The sequence below is a fragment of the Marmota flaviventris genome, chromosome 18 (genome assembly GCF_047511675.1).
Source record: "Marmota flaviventris isolate mMarFla1 chromosome 18, mMarFla1.hap1, whole genome shotgun sequence".
NCBI lineage: Eukaryota > Metazoa > Chordata > Mammalia > Rodentia > Sciuridae > Marmota > Marmota flaviventris.
In genome coordinates, this window is record NC_092515.1 from 488646 (window position 1) to 505503 (window position 16858).

Consider the following 16858-nt stretch of genomic DNA (forward strand, 5'->3'; position numbering starts at 1 on the left):
AGCTGTGTTGTGATGGTTTTCTTGGATATACCCACCTGCATAGCCCTGGGTGTCAGCATCAGACAAGGTCCTGACAAAGTTATTTACAGAGGAACAAGTCATAGGCCCTGCCTCTCCTGTGTCACACCTGCAATTGTATCTCTGGCCTCCTAAGGCTTCCCCCATTCTGTGACTGTCAGGGCCCAGTTTTGCTAAGCAGTTCATTCTTATCCTCAACACCAACTCCTTGTCCTTTAAGCAGTCTCATAGACTTGTTCCTGGGAGCATTACACATGCAAGAAATGTTTGTAATGGAGCTGTCTCCTTCAACGGCATCAATATGTATTTCATTATTTCTTTCTTTCAGGTTGGTGGTGTGGAATAGAGGACGAGGAGGCAACTTCTGAGCAGAGTGTTTCTGTAAGAGGAAGTGTCACAGATTATGACTCCCAAGTCAGTTCTATCTCTCCAAGAGACCAACCTCTGTGAGATGTGTGGCCTTATCTTAAAAGACATCCTTCACTTGGCTGAGCATAAGGAAGCACACCACAAGCAGAAAATGTGCATGTGTTGAGCATGTGAGAAACAATTCTATTTCAGTACAAATTTTCCAGCACAAGAATCAGCATATTGAAGAGAAGCCATTCAGAAGTGATATGGGCAGAACCTCATTTGTGAAGAACTGTAAATTCCATGAACCAGGAAGGCCTTTATACACAGGGAGGTTGGAAGTGATTTCCTGACCAGCTTGGAATTTCTCCATCAACAGTCTTCTTCCTGTGGAAAAGTCAAATAGCAAAACCAAGTATGGTGCTTCCTCTCGCAGGAGAAAACTCATTGTAACTGGGAAGAATGTGATGAAGTGTTCATCCCCAAACACACACTTACTTGTTCAGCATTAGAGAGTCCTCACTAGAGAAAGATGTTACATGTGCAGAGAGTGTGGGGAATCCTTTACCCACAGCTCCAGTCTCATTAAATACCAGAGTACACACTGGAGAAAGACCTTGTAAGTGCTCAGAGTGTGGCAAGTCCTTTAGCCAAAGCTCTAACCTCTTTCAACATTGGAGAGTTCACACTGGAGAAAGGCCTTATAAGTGCTGTGAATGCAGTAAATCCTTTAGCCAGAGCTGCAGCCTCAATAACCATTGGAAAGTTCACCCTGGATAGAGGCCTTTTGAGTGTGGGGAATGTGGGAAATCTTTATCCAAAGATCCAACCCAATCTAACATCACAGAATTCACACTGGACAAAGGCTTTTTAAGTGTAGTGAATGTGGGAAATTCCTTAGCCAGAGCTCTGCACTCCTGCAGCAGCATAGTATTCACACTGGAGAAAGGCCTTATGAACGTGGGAAATTCTTTACCTACAATTCCAGTGTTCTAAACCACCAGAACATTCACACTGGATGAAGGCCTTATCAGTGCAGTGAATGTAGGAAATCCTTTGGTCAGTACTGCAGCCTTATTCTACACCTGAGAGTTCACACTGGAGAAAGGTCTTATGGGTGCAATGAATATGGGAAATCCTTTAGCCAAAGGTCTGCACTCCTTAAACACCACACAGTTCATACTGAAGAAAGGCCCTATGAGTGCAGCAAACGTGTACTTCAACTTCAGAGACCATAGGAGAGTTCACACTGGAGAAAGGCCCTAGAGGGTCTTAAGTGTGGAAAAATCTTATCCAAAGCTCTGGCCTCATTCAACACCAGATTTCACTCTGGAGTAGGGCCTTATAAATGTTTTGAATATGAGAAAGCTATCAGCCAAATGCCTTTCCTCAGGTACCACAAAGTTCACATGGGGAAGACACCTTAATGTCCTAGAAGTTGGGTGCTTTCTTGTTTAATGCAATGACACTGGAGGAAATCCCTTAGGATGCCATTTGCCTGAACTGAACCTGATTCATTCACACGTCCACATTAATTCCAGGTGTGGGGGAAGCTTGAAGCTTTGTGCTGCACTTCTAAACCTGTCCAGGGTCTTTGCCCAAGCGTTAGTCACCTTCAGTACTTTAACTGAAGCCGTGTGGCCTCTATCACCTGCCAGGCGCCCACAGTGTGTGTTGGTACTCCTTTTGCATAGGGAAGTGGTTAGTCTTTGCTTTCCCAACCCAGAGCAGGATTTGTGAGATGACAGCATTCACTCCCAACGTGTTAAGGTCTGGGTCTGACTCAGGTTTGGCCCCAAAGACCTGGTTGAGTCCTGCTTGTGAATTAAAAGATAGACTACGTTTTCCAGAGATATTGTCTTTCATGACCAGTGATGAGTTTTGTGGCCTTTACCTGACCAGCCTGAGGAAAAACCTGCCTCTTGTTTCTCTGCTTTGTGTGATGATAAATTTCTTTTTAAAAAAAATTGTTTGTAGATGGACACAATACCTTTATTCGCTTATTTTTATGTGGTGCTGAGGATTGAACCCAGTGCCTCACACATGCTAGGCAAGCGTGCTACCACTGAGCTATAACTGCGGCCCCAATGTCTTATCTCTTAAGCCACCTTTAATCTTGGGAGCCCTATTCACTTTATTGAGTGATTTGAAAACAGTAGAGTTCTGTCATAATGAAAGCAGCAGCAGCATTTGAGAGCATTCCACACGTATGCCTCAGGGTATTATGGCAGAAAGTAATTCTTCTGTTTGGGCCTGATTTGTGTTTCTCCCCAAGCCTCCAAGGAAAGCACCATGGACCTAACTTACAGCCTGGCTACTGTGGTACTTTGTGGCTTCTGAGCTCACTTGGGAGGTGTGACTGTGAAATTTCAGTACAGTGTGAAATTTGTTCACAGGTGTTATTGTGTGATTCCCTTGAGAGAAATCTCTTTCCCTCGTCCTGCAAAGGAGCCATGAGTCCTAGGATAGCACCAATAGTTGCAGTGTGGGGCAAGGGACCGTGATTGCTACATGAACACTGGATTAATAGGTAGTGGAAAGGGGAAGGAGCAGGTTGAGAGGGTGGGGTCAGGGCCAGTGACAGAGGGGATGGGGCACTGGGATGCAGCTCAATGGCTAATGACACCATGGGGCTGTAATGGCTGGAGGGAGGGACAAGGGTGATGGGGCATTGCTTTTCAGGGCCTATCACCCCATCCAAGATGGCCTCTTACAGCTCTCTTCTCTGTTTCTGTGTAGGCATGGTGTTCCAAGCCATGTTTGCTCAAGCCCTCGGGGCCAGGCTGGGGCATGGTGGAGTCCTTCGAAATATGCTTGTTTCTCCCACATATGTGGTCCTGTTGAGACCCTCAATCTTGGAGGGAGCCCAGTCACCAGGACTTTCTGTTTGGCAGTTTCTGCCCTAGAAGGGCTACTCCCCTGTCCTAGGTCCAAATGAGAAGTTACCGTTCTGCCTCCCCACCTTCATCTTTTGGAGTCAGCACTTTGCCCATGTGTGGCTTGGATGGATTACTTCTCTCCAGGACATACCTGGACCCAGGGTCACCCTGGGCATATAAGCAAGATTGGAGGTGTGGGAGTCTCATGATTGTACTGTCTGCATTTGAAATGCAATCTTTGAGGCAGGGAAGGATTCTGAACGAGCATTTGACTAGTCTGATAATTCAGTGACAAATTGGGGAGAAAGCACAGAGATCTAGTTCCCTGAGTTTGCTTGTTTTTGCTAACATCACAGTTGCTATCTGATGTGGCCTCAAGGATGAGCTGGTACTTGACTTAGCCTTAGACTGGGAGCAGACATCTGAGCAGAATAAACTTGGTGAGCGGTGGGAGGAGATGTCCCTGAGCCCTTGGCAGCAGAGACAGCAGCTTTGGAAGCCCCAGTCTGACTTTACTCACCTGGCAGAACACACTTGCTGATACAGTGAGGCCTCTGTGTCACATCTGGATGAGGCCATTAAAAATTGTTGACAAGTGGCCCAGTCACCAATTTCAGTGACTCCGATGACACAACGGTAGCCAAACAGCACCCAGCTTTCAATGCCATAGTTAAAGAATAAGCAACATTCTTGGCACGAATCTGATTTCTTTACTGAAAATGCACCTTGTCACCACTCAGTTGCCAGGAGAAGGTGGCTGCCAGCCTTCAGAGAACCTGAAAGTTCAGACTGGAGCTCTGAGAGAGGCTGCCTGTTCAAGTCTACTAAGGAGCAGTGTTGTCCTGCTGGAAGGAGAATACTCCCTGGACCTCACTGGGTCATGGTTGTGTGAATCAGCAGAAAGCAGCACTTTCCTAAGCAAAATAGGAAGGAAATAAAGAATAGAGTATGAAGCAGATAAACAAAAAACATATCAGAATGGGAAACCAGCAGTTTGTATAGCAACAGTGACACTGGGCTCTTCATCAATAGTGAAGAATGGCAAGGAGATGAAGAGAGTCACTGTCCCTAATCTCCTGCCCAGTGGACTCCTGGTCATTGCTTAAGTAGAAAAAAATGGATTCTGAACTGGATAAATTTTTAGATTCCACATTCCTTTTACTTTCTTGACCTTCTCAAAGAGGATACCATGCTGATTTGAATTGTGTGCCAGGAGCTGCAGTGTGATGCCTCAGAAGTGGGAAAGAAAGCTGGTTGGAAGACTTCATCTGGTTCTTAGCAGTCTTTCTCATTTTTGCACATAACTGAAAGTGGCCATCACAAGGGATAGAATTCTAAGTTGAGGAAGATGAACTAAAGACCAGAAAAAACTTATTTTTAGGTGTGACTATGCATCAAAACATTAGAAGTAATGCTTGGTGCAGTGGTGCACACCCATAATTCCAACTACTCAGGGGCTGAGGCAGGAGGATTGCAAGTTCAAGGCAAGCCTCAGCATAATTTGTTGCATAATAAGCAACTTAATGAGACCCTAGATAGGCATGTAGCTCAGTGGTAATGTGCCCCTGTGGTCAATTCACAGTGCATGCGCATGCACACACACACACACACACACACACACACACTTTCTAAACACATAGTTTGAGTAAATTATACCTCAAACTATTTTAAAGATATAAAAAAGCTTCTTATTCATTTTACTATATTTCATTATTTTCTATGCACTTGAGCTTTTTTTGTGCCTACTATATAAATATGGTAGAAACAATACATTGGTGTGCTACTGATAACTTTCTCAAATTCCATGTTCTGCAGTGACATCATGTGACAAATGGAAATTAGCCATGATGGGAGATTTTACATCAAGGAATGTGGCAAAAGATTCAATGAATTATCTAGAATTAGAAAATGCTGGAGAATATGCTAATAATACAAATTGAACTTTAAAATATATGTAGATGTGATCATTGCATTGTGTATAAGGCATATACACAAAATTAGGCACTACGCATTCAGGATTGCAGTTAAAAATTCACATTATTGAAGCATAGGGTCTAACATACATCTTTGTATTTTTTTCTATCAACTTATTTGTTGATAAAAGGGAATATAGCTAAAACTCATTTTAAGTTATACAAAAGTTATGAATATATTTTATCAAAAACATTCTGGTTGTAAATAAAAAATGCTCAGTATAATAAAACACCAGGGAAATGGTACTAAACTACATTATTACACTGCTACACATTTACTCTTAAAAAACTAACCATATCCAGTGGATATGAAGAACCAGAACTCTCATACACTGCTCATAGGAATCCAAAGAAAACAAGCATGTGAGATCAGAGTTCAGCAAGTCTTAAAAGGTTATACATTCACCTACTCTGTGACTCAGGCATTAACACAAGAGAAATTAAACACATCCTTGGAAAAGTGTTTGCAGCAGCTTTTATTTGCAATAAATCTAAAACTTGTTGTAAACAACCAAAATATCTATGACCAGATGAATAAATAAAAAATAGGTTATAGCCATATAACCTCATACTTCTCAGCAATAAAAAATATCCAAATATCATGTTCCTGTTGATGGGCAGAGTCACAGCTTTGGGGACAGGAGTACCCAGTGTTTCTTCTTTGCAGCAAAGCCACAAACCTTTTTCCTTTCTCTTAAAAAACAAAAATCCCACTCATATAAGCAATACTGATAAATCTCATATATGCTGTTTGAATATACCCAGGGGAAAAATCATGAGAACTTAAAACGATTTCAATAACATACAATTCCAGGATATGAATGAATCTATTGTTGTACAGGTGAAAGTCTGAATTTGTTTTTGAAAAATCAGGATTGACGATGTTGACTCCATCACCTTTCTCCTCATGCCCTGGGGGACCTCTTGCCTCAGTGGTAACAAACATAGCTAAGAGGTGAAGACTGTTTCCTCTGGACTTGGCAGGAATACTGCCTGCTCACAGAGGCCATGTAAGTGGACCAAGATCTCCCTTCTTAGAATCCTTATTTTCCTGTCTGCACAGTACAGCCTTGAGATGAGCAGTCTCTGACAATAACTTCAGCTACACAAGATACGGTCCTAAGTATTTCTGACCTGCTCATCTTTCATAGCCAGAGTGACTAACATTGTGGATACCCATGTAAAAGAGGCACCAATCAATTTGTGATAGTCTCTTCCACTACCTATTAATCCAGTATTTCTGTTAACAACTATAATCTTACAGCTTGTGATGCTATCCTATGGAACTCAGAATGTCAGGGCATACAGATCCATGCAGGGCCTGACAAACAGGAACCCCAGCCAATACTGAGCTTGAGGCAATATCCCTTTGAAAAGGAAAATAAGTTCATGTTGCTCTCAGAAGCATCAGATTGTCACTACCTCTCCCGACTTCAAACAGCGCCCTGCAGGTTTTCCTGGAAGCCTCAGGCAGCAATACAGAAGGCCCAAGCCAGAAAGAGCTGTATTCTGCCATCATTCCACTACCCTCCCTAGGGACACAAAGTTTGGGATCCCAACAAACTTGTTCACCCAAAAGATCCCAATTGTTTTCAAAGAACTACATTCAGTAAATAGAATTCCCCCAAATAACTGGTGCCTCAACCAATAAAGATTTTATTATCAGACAACCGGAGCAATGAGACACAGGTGGTTCCCACACATGGTGATTCTGTGGTAGGAAAAATTCCATCAAGAGTCACATGAAACCAACAATATTTCTGAAAAAGGTCCACCTTCCTAAGTCAACAGCACAGTCCTTGTGGCATGGACTAACTCATCAGAGAGAAATAGATGAAAAGGGGATGAATGCTTAGCCTACGTACAAATCCTTTTCACAGACGGGAGAGCCCTGTTTCACTGGGGTGGGTGAATGGTGCATACTGTGGGCACCTTCCAGCAGGTAGAGTTAAGCTTTCAGTGGCATGAATTTGGCACGGGGCCCAGGCAGGTTAATGAGTGCAGCCTATCTCCCACATACCTGGAATGTGAGTGGATGCTTGGATGTATGTGGTCCTATTCAGGCAGTGGCACCACCAAAACCCTTCAAGAACTGGTATAATGAACAATAACATATCCATGCACATCAAAGGTATATTTCTCATATGAACTTTGTGGTATCCACTGAGATAAGGCTTTCAGCTGAATGTTTTCTCAAGTTCACTGTTCTCACAAGGACTTTTCTAAGGTGAATTTTCAAGTTTGTAGAGATTGGATCTTCAGCTAAAGGGTTTTCCATATTTCCCACAGGCCTTTATCGAGTATGAATTCGCCTGTGTTTAATGAGGCTAGAGCTATGGCTAAAGGATTTCCCACATTCGTTGCACTCATAAGGTCTTTCCCCAGTATGAACTCTCTTGTGTTTAATGAGACTGGAGTTTTGAGTAAAGGATTTCCCACATTCACTGCACTCATAAGGCCTTGAACCAGTATGAACTCTCTGGTGTTTTTGGAGACTGGAACTATAGGTAAAGAATTTCCCACATTCACTGCACTCATAAGGCCTTTCTCCAGTGTGAACTCTACGATGCTGAAGGAGTGCAGAGCTCTGGCTAAAGGATTTCCCACATTCATTGCACTTAAAGGGCCTTTCTCCAGTATGAACTCTCCTGTGTTCAATGAGGCTGGAATTTTGACTGAATGATTTCCCACACTCACTGCATTCATAAGGTTTCGATCCACTATGAACTTTCTGGTGCTTTATGAGACTCGAATGATATGTAAAGAATTTCCCACATTCATTGCATTCGTAAGGCCTTTCTCCAGTGTGCACGCTCTGGTGCTGAAGAAGTGCTGAGCTCTCACTAAAGGATTTCCCACATTCACTGCACTCATAAGGCCTTTCTCCAGTGTGAACTCTCCGATGTTTGATGAGGTTGGACTTGTTGCTAAATAATTTACCACATTCCTCACATTCATGAGGTCGCACTCCAGTGTGAACTCTCCGGTGCTGAATGAGGCTAGAGCTCTGCCTAAATGATTTCCCACACTCCCCACACTCATAAGGCTTTTCACCAGTGTGAACCCTCCAGTGGTCATTGAGGCTATAGCTTTTGCTAAAAGATTTCCCACACTCACTGCACATATAACATCTTTCTCTAGTGTGGGTTTTCTGCTGCTGCACAGTTGTGTGTTCATGGCTGCATGTCTGTATGTATTCTCTATAGTCAAAATGAGTTTTTCCATTGTGACAGACAGTCCCCAAATTACTTTTGCCATTTGACTGTTCCTCAATGCAAGTGGCTGGTTGATGGAGAAATTCTGAGCTGGCCAGGAAGTCCTTCCCAACTTCTATGCAGGCAAAGGGTTCCCTTGATTCATGGAATTTGTACCTCTTCATAAATAAGGCTCTTCCCACATTGCTTTTGAAGGGTTTCTCTCCAAAGTGCTGATCAATGTCTGCAGAGAAATACAACTGTTTCCCAGATGCCCCACATCTGTACAGTTTCTGCTGACAATGTGTTCCCTGTTGGTGATGAGTTATGTGCAAAATGTCTCTCAAGACCAGGCCATACATCACACAAGGAGGAGCCTTCTGGGGAGACAGACCTTCATTTGAAGTCCTTACTTGGGACACATCTTCTAAAGAAATATCCTGCTCAGAAAGATCCTCCTCATTCTCCATTCCATGCCAACAATCTGAAAGCAAGAAATGCTAGTCAAAGTGCTAGTGGGAAGGGGCAACTGCTACAAGCCCAGGAGCAAATCCATGGGATTGTTTGTAAGACAAGGGAGTTGGGTTCTGGTTGAGAATGAGGGGCTCAGCAATAGTGGGTTAGAAAGATGACAGAATGGGGGAGAGTTGATGAGGCAAGGGACACACCATGTGATGTGACAGAAAGAGAAGAGGGAGAATTTGAAACTTTATCCTCTGCAAACAACTTCCTGCATAACCTTCTCTGCTGACGATACCTAAGTGTTGTATGGAATGGTGTATCCAGGCCCCCAAAAAATATATGCCTTTAGTAGAGCAGCTGGCCTTTACGGACAGTTTAAGGATGTATGCTTATTTCATGACACAATATATAAAGGCCAATGTTGGAGAGCACTGTAGAAGTGGGAGTTCAGAAATGTGTAAATTAGCTGCAGGCTGGATATGAGAGTAGAAGTGACAAGTAGTGGAGCTGACAAATTAAAAAAGTATCAAAATGACAAAGGAAAAACAGAAATGAGCTCCAGCCACTGGCACTGGCACCAAAACACTATTCAAACAGAATATATATCTGCTACGATGCGAGCACAGCTTTCACATCATTTTCTTAACCTGGGCAGTCTTCCTCTCAGTTCCTCTTGATGTTGTTTGTGAACCAATGAGGACTATTTACCTCAATTCCAAAATGATACAAAAACATGGCACTTAGGGATACAAGTACTAAGGGAAGGATGGGAAACAAGAGCAGCCAGCATTGACCCAGAAAAAATTTAGCACACGATAGCCCAGAGAAATAAAACAAATATTAGAAAGAAAATTTTAAAGAAAGGTCTTGTAAGAATAGTACAGTCCCTGTAAGTATGAGCATTTCAGTGGCATGATCCCTGGTACAGGCAGTCATAAGGAAACATTGGTTAGAAGAAGGAAGCAGAACCTGGCGCACATAGAGGTGTCAAAGCTGGACAAAGACATCGAATCATGGAGAGGGAAAGAAGGCAGGATGCAGCAACGTGACTGCAAGGCTTCTGATCCCGAGTCTCCTTGTGAGGCTACAGGGAAACAGAGTTGGGGATGCTTAGGCAAAGAGAAGCAGTACACATCTCAATCCTACTAACCACAGAACCTACCCAGGGAGCAGAGGGAAGTAGAGCCAATGGTCCTGTGTGAGGACAGACCTGCCTCTCAGAGAAAGGGAGAGAAAACAGACTTGCTCGGGGCTCATGGGTGGGTGTCAGGAACTTACCCAGGGAAGTTATAAGGGCCAAGTTCTCCACCATCACATCACGGTACAGGCATTGTTGAGCCTGGTCAAGGAGATTCCATTCTTCACAAGAGAAGTGTATGGCTACATCTTCAAAAGTTATATTGCCCTGCCATAATGGAAGAAAATCAAACCACAAATAGTCCCTTCCCTGAGGACACACAATCCATTCCCCCACATATTTATCTCATGCCCATTCCATGCCCAAGCTTCCAATTGCCACTGTACTCTTATGGGTTCACTGATCACCAGGCACAGCATCAACAACAGGAAGGTGGACAGATAACTTAGCTAGGGACCTGGCACAGAAGTATCTGCCCTTGCCCCTTTGTACCCAAGATCATGTCAGTCTCAATACAGGACCCCAGGACAGTCAGAGTTACTTGCTGTCCAAGTGCACATCATTCTTTACACAACACATCCCTCATAACTAGAGATACCAAAGTCCCATGGACAAAACAACTTCACTGTCCTACACCTCATCTTCCTGATTTCCTTACCTCCTCTTCACACCATTGGTGGAGGTAAATTCTCACCCTAGGTTATGGGGATGACCAAACATACAATATCTGATACTGGATAGATTAACGACAATCCTTGTAGAGGACAATGTATATCACTTAAGACTACACAGAGGTATGGTCCAGAAAAATTGAACCAGGGGCTGTGGGATGCAAATTTTTTTAGGACCAAAAGGGTAAGATAATCCCTGGTCCCCTCAATTGATATGTTTGGGTAACTACGTGGGCTGGTAAGGAGGTAAAATCTGCTACAAAGGAATAAGCAGAAATTATGTCTGGTCCCCTTCATATAAAGAATTGTCTATGTGGAGATATTATTAGCTGGAGAAGAGTGAGGACAGGAACTTATATTCAGTTTACTTGATATCATCCGAATTTCACCAGCTGTCAAAACACCACACAATACTTGTAACAGCACACAACACTCTCAGTATGCTTGACAAATATGAACAGGATCAAAAACTGCCCTGCACTTCTCATAGTTTCCACTAGTGGTGGCAGACAAGGTTATATCAAGTCCCCTGCCTGGCTCCAGTTTTTGCCCCAGACTTAGCCACACTGGCCATGTGTTCATCTCAAATACTCATGACCCTACTCTTCTCATGTCTGTACCAGATATCCAACTTTTCTCTATATACCTAACACTTTAAGATCTGTTCCACTCTTCATTCAACCCCAGGCAAGTGACTATCACAGACGTGATTACATCTGCCCCTGGCTTTATCTTCCAGGCAGAATGAAACACTAGGCCCCACTAAAGTCACTACCTAAAATCCTAGCAATTCCATAGATTGGACACCAAGTCCAGCCAAAGTGTCATCTTGCCTCAAATATACCTATACCTCGCAACCATCCCACATCCATTCCTCCGGTGAAAGCCTATGCTACTTGCAAAACATCCTGTTTGCTACCTCCTACTTTCATGGCCACTCACCTCCTTTACCTCTATTCCCATAATGTATTTGTAAAGCCTATTGCCATCAACTGGAAACTGAACCAAGAGGCACTGTTCTTGGCTCCATCCAACCCTGCCAATGCCCCCTATGCCTTCCACCATGAATCCTCAATGTGATTCACAGCTCACTAACTTTAGTCCACAACAACCACATTTTGAATGTCTCCATTGTCAACCACTTGCCAGATTTCCACATCAGTGTATTCAGCTCCCCACTTAATTCTGCCTCTCTGGTGGAAACATCTCTACACTCTTAACATAGCCAAATCAAAACTCCTGATGTCCCAGTGAATACTATTATTAATACCATCTTCTCCATCTCAGTTAATTGAAACTGAATTCCCTCAAAAACTACAGGGTCATTCCTGAATCCTGTTTCCTCAATGTCCAAATTAGAAGTTGCCTTTTAAAAGAACTTCACATCCAAAATGTAATCTATAACGGTGGTCCATTAGCCTCACCTGGAGTATGGCCGGAGCCTCCACCCTGATCTTCCTTCTCCCTCAACCCCTGTCTGTTCTCCACTCTGCAGGCGATGGAGACTAGTCAGACCTCTGACCCTAACTTCCCACTGCCTGCAGCACAGTCACCCAACTTTCCAGGCACATCACAATCCCTACCCGCGGCTTCCTCAACATTCCCAGGTCAGGCTCCCCTCCACTCATCCGCAAACCTCCAGGTGTCAGTTCCAGGGAGGACCTCCATAAGGTCCTGGCGTGGCCTTAGGACCCTAGGCTTGGAGTTTATCCAAGGCCCCACACCCAAGAACTAGAAAAATGTCCTGAAGTCACACGACGCAGGAGGCAGCAGCAGGCTGGCGGGGCGCATGCACTCCCCGAGGAGGTTCCTTAAGCCCGTCTGGGCCATGGAGCCACGAGAAGGGGCAGCCTGACTTCTGGGATGGCGGAACGCTCACCCTGGCACCCCGCCTGGCCCTGCAATGGGGTGGCCGGGCTGGCTGCCTCCCACCTCCTGCTCACGGCCGCGGGACCAAGAAGTACGCCCCGCGCCCCCACGAGCTCGTCGCCCTTCCACCGGTTCCTCCTGTGAAGTCGCTTCAGAGAAACGTCTGAAACCCAACAGACGGCGAGGCCTCTAAGCCCCCGGCGCGCGCCCCGGCTGGTCACTCCGGCCCGTCCCCACAGGACAAGGCGGGCCGCGCACACCCCCGCCGAGCCGCGGCGCTCACCCGCGCGGGGTCCCGCGGCGCGGCCGCCGCCATTGGACTCTCCCCCGGCGGGCGCGGTCACGGCGGCCCCGGGACTCTGCGCAGGCCCGCGGGGCGCCCTCCGCCCCACCGGGCGCTGGTGGACACATCCGAGCAACGGCAAAATGGCCGCCTCCTAGGAAACGCCGGAAGTCCCGCCCTCCCGTTGTGCGTTCATGGAAACGCCCACTTCCTGAGCTGTCATTGGCTCAGGCGTAGCTGCACAGTGCAGAGCCTTCTGGGTAATGCAGTTTTCTAGCTCCAGAGGTCACGCATAAGGGTGGTGATCATTTGGAGTTCAGGCTAAGCTCCAGGGACAAGCACAGAGGAAAGGACTCCTCCCTTCTGAAAGCGGAAGGGGCAGTTGCTAAGGAGTCTTGTCTGCAGCTGGTAGCCCAAGTGTTTAGAAACTTAAAATTTTAAACTCTGTTAATGTTTATAGCAGCTCAATTCACAATAGCTAGACTATGGAACCGACCTAAGTGTCCCTCAATAGATGAATGAATAAAGAAAATATGGTATATATACTCAATGGACTATTACTCAGCTTTAAAGAAGAGTGAAATTATGACATTTGTCAGTAAATGGTTGGAGTTTGAGAATATCATGCTAAGCAAAATAAGCCAATCCCATAAAACCAAAGGCTAAATGTTTTCTCTAATATGCAGAAACTAATTCACAATAAGGTGGGGGGCACTAGGGAAGAATAGTGTTACTTAGGTAGAGGGAAGTGATAGGAGGGGAGGGGATGTGGGGATAGGAAAGATAGTATATTGAAACAATCATTATTACTTTATGTATATATGTGACTGCATCACCAATATGATTCTACAACACGTGCACTCAGAAAAATGAGAAATCATATACCATCTATGTATATCAAAGTGCATTCTACTGTCATGTATAACTAATTAAGACAATTTAAAAATTAAAAAAAACTCAGTATGCACCTAGAAGTCAAATTTACTATTTCAGATGCTCCCAAAAGTTATGGATCCAAATACATATTTTATAGAGTCATTCACACAGAGAATGTGTGCCCTCCTAGGGAAGCTTAATAAAAATTATTGTATTGCAATTAAAATGCTTCATCCTGAAGCACTGAAGTCAGTTGGTCAGCTTGTGTGCTTTCTGTTAGGGGCAAGAATGAAAATAAAGAGTGGGGCTGGGGATGTGGCTCAAGTGGTAGTGTGCTCACCTGGCATGCGTGTGGCCCGGGTTTGATCCTCAGCACCACATACAAACAAAGATGTTGTGTCTGCCAAAAACTAAAAAATGAATATTAAAAAATTCTCTCTCTCTTTAAAAAAAAAGAGTGGCATAGACATGCCTCTATATGATAGAGGAGGAATTTGAGGCCACACTGAAGCAGTAGTACAAAAGTGGATTTGACTGTGGCTTGCACAGAAAACATCTTTCCTGCCTACACAGTCAGTAAACAGTGTCCAATTCATTGAGAAATGCTTTTTTCCACTTAAAAACTCTTACTTGAGATCTGAGACATAGTCACTTCCTTTCAGAAATCTAAGATCAATCTCAAAAAAAAAAATAAATGCTCTTTTGCTAAGGGAAAATGAGAGATGTGGTGCTTTTTAAGAGGGTCAGTGAGCATACATTTGAAGGAAGTGAGGGATGAGCTATGTGTGTATTTTGGAATAAGTTACAGGTAGAAGAAGCAGATGAGTAGGTGGTCTATGTGGTGGAGATTTCACAGGACTATGTAGCAGTGGAAGGCTTGAGACTCCACCCTACTGAGCCTTTATCTGCCTTGTCCATTGCAGAGACATTCAGGGCATGTGGCTTAGAATCCTTGGCTTTGGCCCTTGGGACCTGCACATGTACACTATTGTGTGCGCTAGCCCTGGAACTAGACATCATCACCTTTCCTACTGCAGTGATTCTCCTAGTTTGATTCCTGGATGTTCGCCATCAATGTCACTAGCAGACTCATGGGAAATACACATTCTCAGTTCTGAACCCAGACCCAGTGAATCAAGAACTCAGTGAGTCAAGTTCAAATGTCAATTCACTGAAAAGATTTTTATTCATTTAATAACTCTTACTTGCTATCTGAAACACACTTTAACCAGTTTTTAGATTATTTTGTTGAGCATTTAGTAAATTTTATTTTTTCTGATGTGATTCCTGCAGAACCAGGTGCCTGAATCTCTGTAATTAGCAGGAATTCTGTATAAAGCTGCAAGGAAGAAAAGTGATCTATTACATATTTGTTTTTCTAATAAGTTTTTCAATTGTTTATTGAAAGGATACTACACTATATAAAATTATACAATGGAATGTCAAAGTCTCAGATATGTCTACATTCTGTGTAAAAATGTTAGTAGTATTGTGTCTGCACATGGATCCATTTCTCTCTCTGTGTATCCATATTGTTAAATGAACAGGAGGTCATTAGTCTGAGATTGTCTCTCTACTCTCTACATATAATAAACTGCAACCTAACTTAATACACAAACAAACCAAAAACCTAAGCTACAGGTATCACAACGGCCAATCACATGCTGTTGGGTTTTATCCAATCATACTAGTCAAGCAACTCATCAGACTATGCCTGAAAAAGGCCAACTGGCCTACTAGAGCCAACAGGGACTTCTTTACTGACCTATGGAAGCTCACAGCTCACACTGCTAGGGAGAACCCTCTGAACTCATTCTACTAGTTCAGGGCCTGCTCCACTCATGAATCTTTATATCATCAAATAAGCTGCTTACTTTAATTTGTCTAAAGGTTTTCTTTCAGCAATACATTCAAATATGTCTACATAAAATGATTTTCTTAGTAAAAAATAAATCATATTTTATAGCTTTTTACTTTACTTTTCTTGCTAGAAGAAGAAATGTTGGAAAACTTAAAGCTACTTTCTCATTTTAGACCTAAAACATCCTTATTTACAAACTTAGACCTAAATCTGCCTCTTTTAAAATTCTGCTTTGTATTTCATTATCTGCTTGATCCATGTGGGCCAGCTGAAAGCGAGAAGCCAGGCCCAACATGATGGTCCCCAGGTCTCCCTAAGATGACCTTTCAAGGCTCCAGAAAACTCCACGGGTGTCTTTTGCCCAAGCTGTTTCTTATCAGAGCTTCCTGGGACAAAGTATGCCTAAATGTAAGTCTGGAGACCGGGACCCTGTTCCCACATTTAGGTTCAGCCTTGGTGTCGTTGTGATGTCTAGGACCTGCAGTGGGGGCCTCATCATCCTCATCGTGTCCTGCCATGTTGATCAGTCTCAGGTGGGATGCAGTGCCTGGGGACACTTCTCTGGACCTGACCTCTGATGTGAGGGTGAGGGTCTCAGCCTCTACACTGATGGAACCCAGAGAGCTGGCCTAACAAGGAGGGCCTGCTAAGACGATGAAATAACAGGACTGACTATGACCATCTCAGGCCTTGGCTCTGAGCTCAGGTGCCTCCACCCTCTGATATTTGGGCTCCTCTCCTCTGTGCAGGCCTCTGTGTTGTCTATCATTCAAGATCTCAAAGAAGCTGCTTCAAATACTTTAGAAAGTTTTATAGTTATGCATAGCAGGAGTATAATTCAGCGAGCTAACTCAATTTCAGATATCTATGTTAGTATATATTTTTGTGTTGTTCTCAGTGGTACATGTTAAATACATTTAATAAAATGTAAAGTTTGAGATATTTTGACATTATAAAGATTTAAAAATTCTGTTCATTAATCAAAATGTTTTCATCATGTTTTCCCTTTTATGACCAGGGCTTCATGCAGTGTAATATCATTACAGTCAGTGAACAAGAGCTACAGCTCCCAAATTCTAGATAAAGTAGAATAGTAGTATCACAAGTCTCTCCATTTCAGTGAGCCTAAGCTTGCATATTCTTAATTAACCCAAGTCATATGTACAGATGCCAAAAAGTAAGAACCACTGGTGTAGAGTATTCACTTTTCAAAATAATACCCAGCCTATCTGTTCTGCATTAGTGCCCCAGATGATGATATAGGATATAGTTATAAATAATAT

The 16858-nt window shown here is 43.6% G+C and overlaps 1 protein-coding gene and 1 pseudogene across 2 annotated transcripts; one reads left to right on the top strand and one right to left on the bottom strand.

Moving 5' to 3' along the window:
* Positions 1 to 559: 559 nt before the first annotated feature.
* Positions 560 to 12984, bottom strand: LOC114079786 (zinc finger protein 154-like). 2 transcript variants are annotated; one of them, XM_071604837.1, is made up of 4 exons: positions 12839 to 12984; positions 10156 to 10282; positions 8471 to 8899; positions 560 to 756 (listed from the first exon to the last, which is right to left on the bottom strand). In XM_071604837.1, exons 1-4 carry the CDS (start codon positions 12869 to 12871, stop codon positions 602 to 604), a joined length of 744 nt encoding a protein of 247 aa, XP_071460938.1. In that variant the 5' UTR covers positions 12872 to 12984; the 3' UTR covers positions 560 to 601. The 2 variants fall into 2 exon arrangements, with proteins under 2 accessions (XP_071460938.1, XP_034491182.2); XM_034635291.2 differs by lacking the exon at positions 560 to 756 and having other exon boundaries at positions 5683 to 8899.
* Positions 2662 to 4556, top strand: LOC114079785 (G patch domain-containing protein 2-like pseudogene; annotated as a pseudogene).
* Positions 12985 to 16858: the final 3874 nt, after the last annotated feature.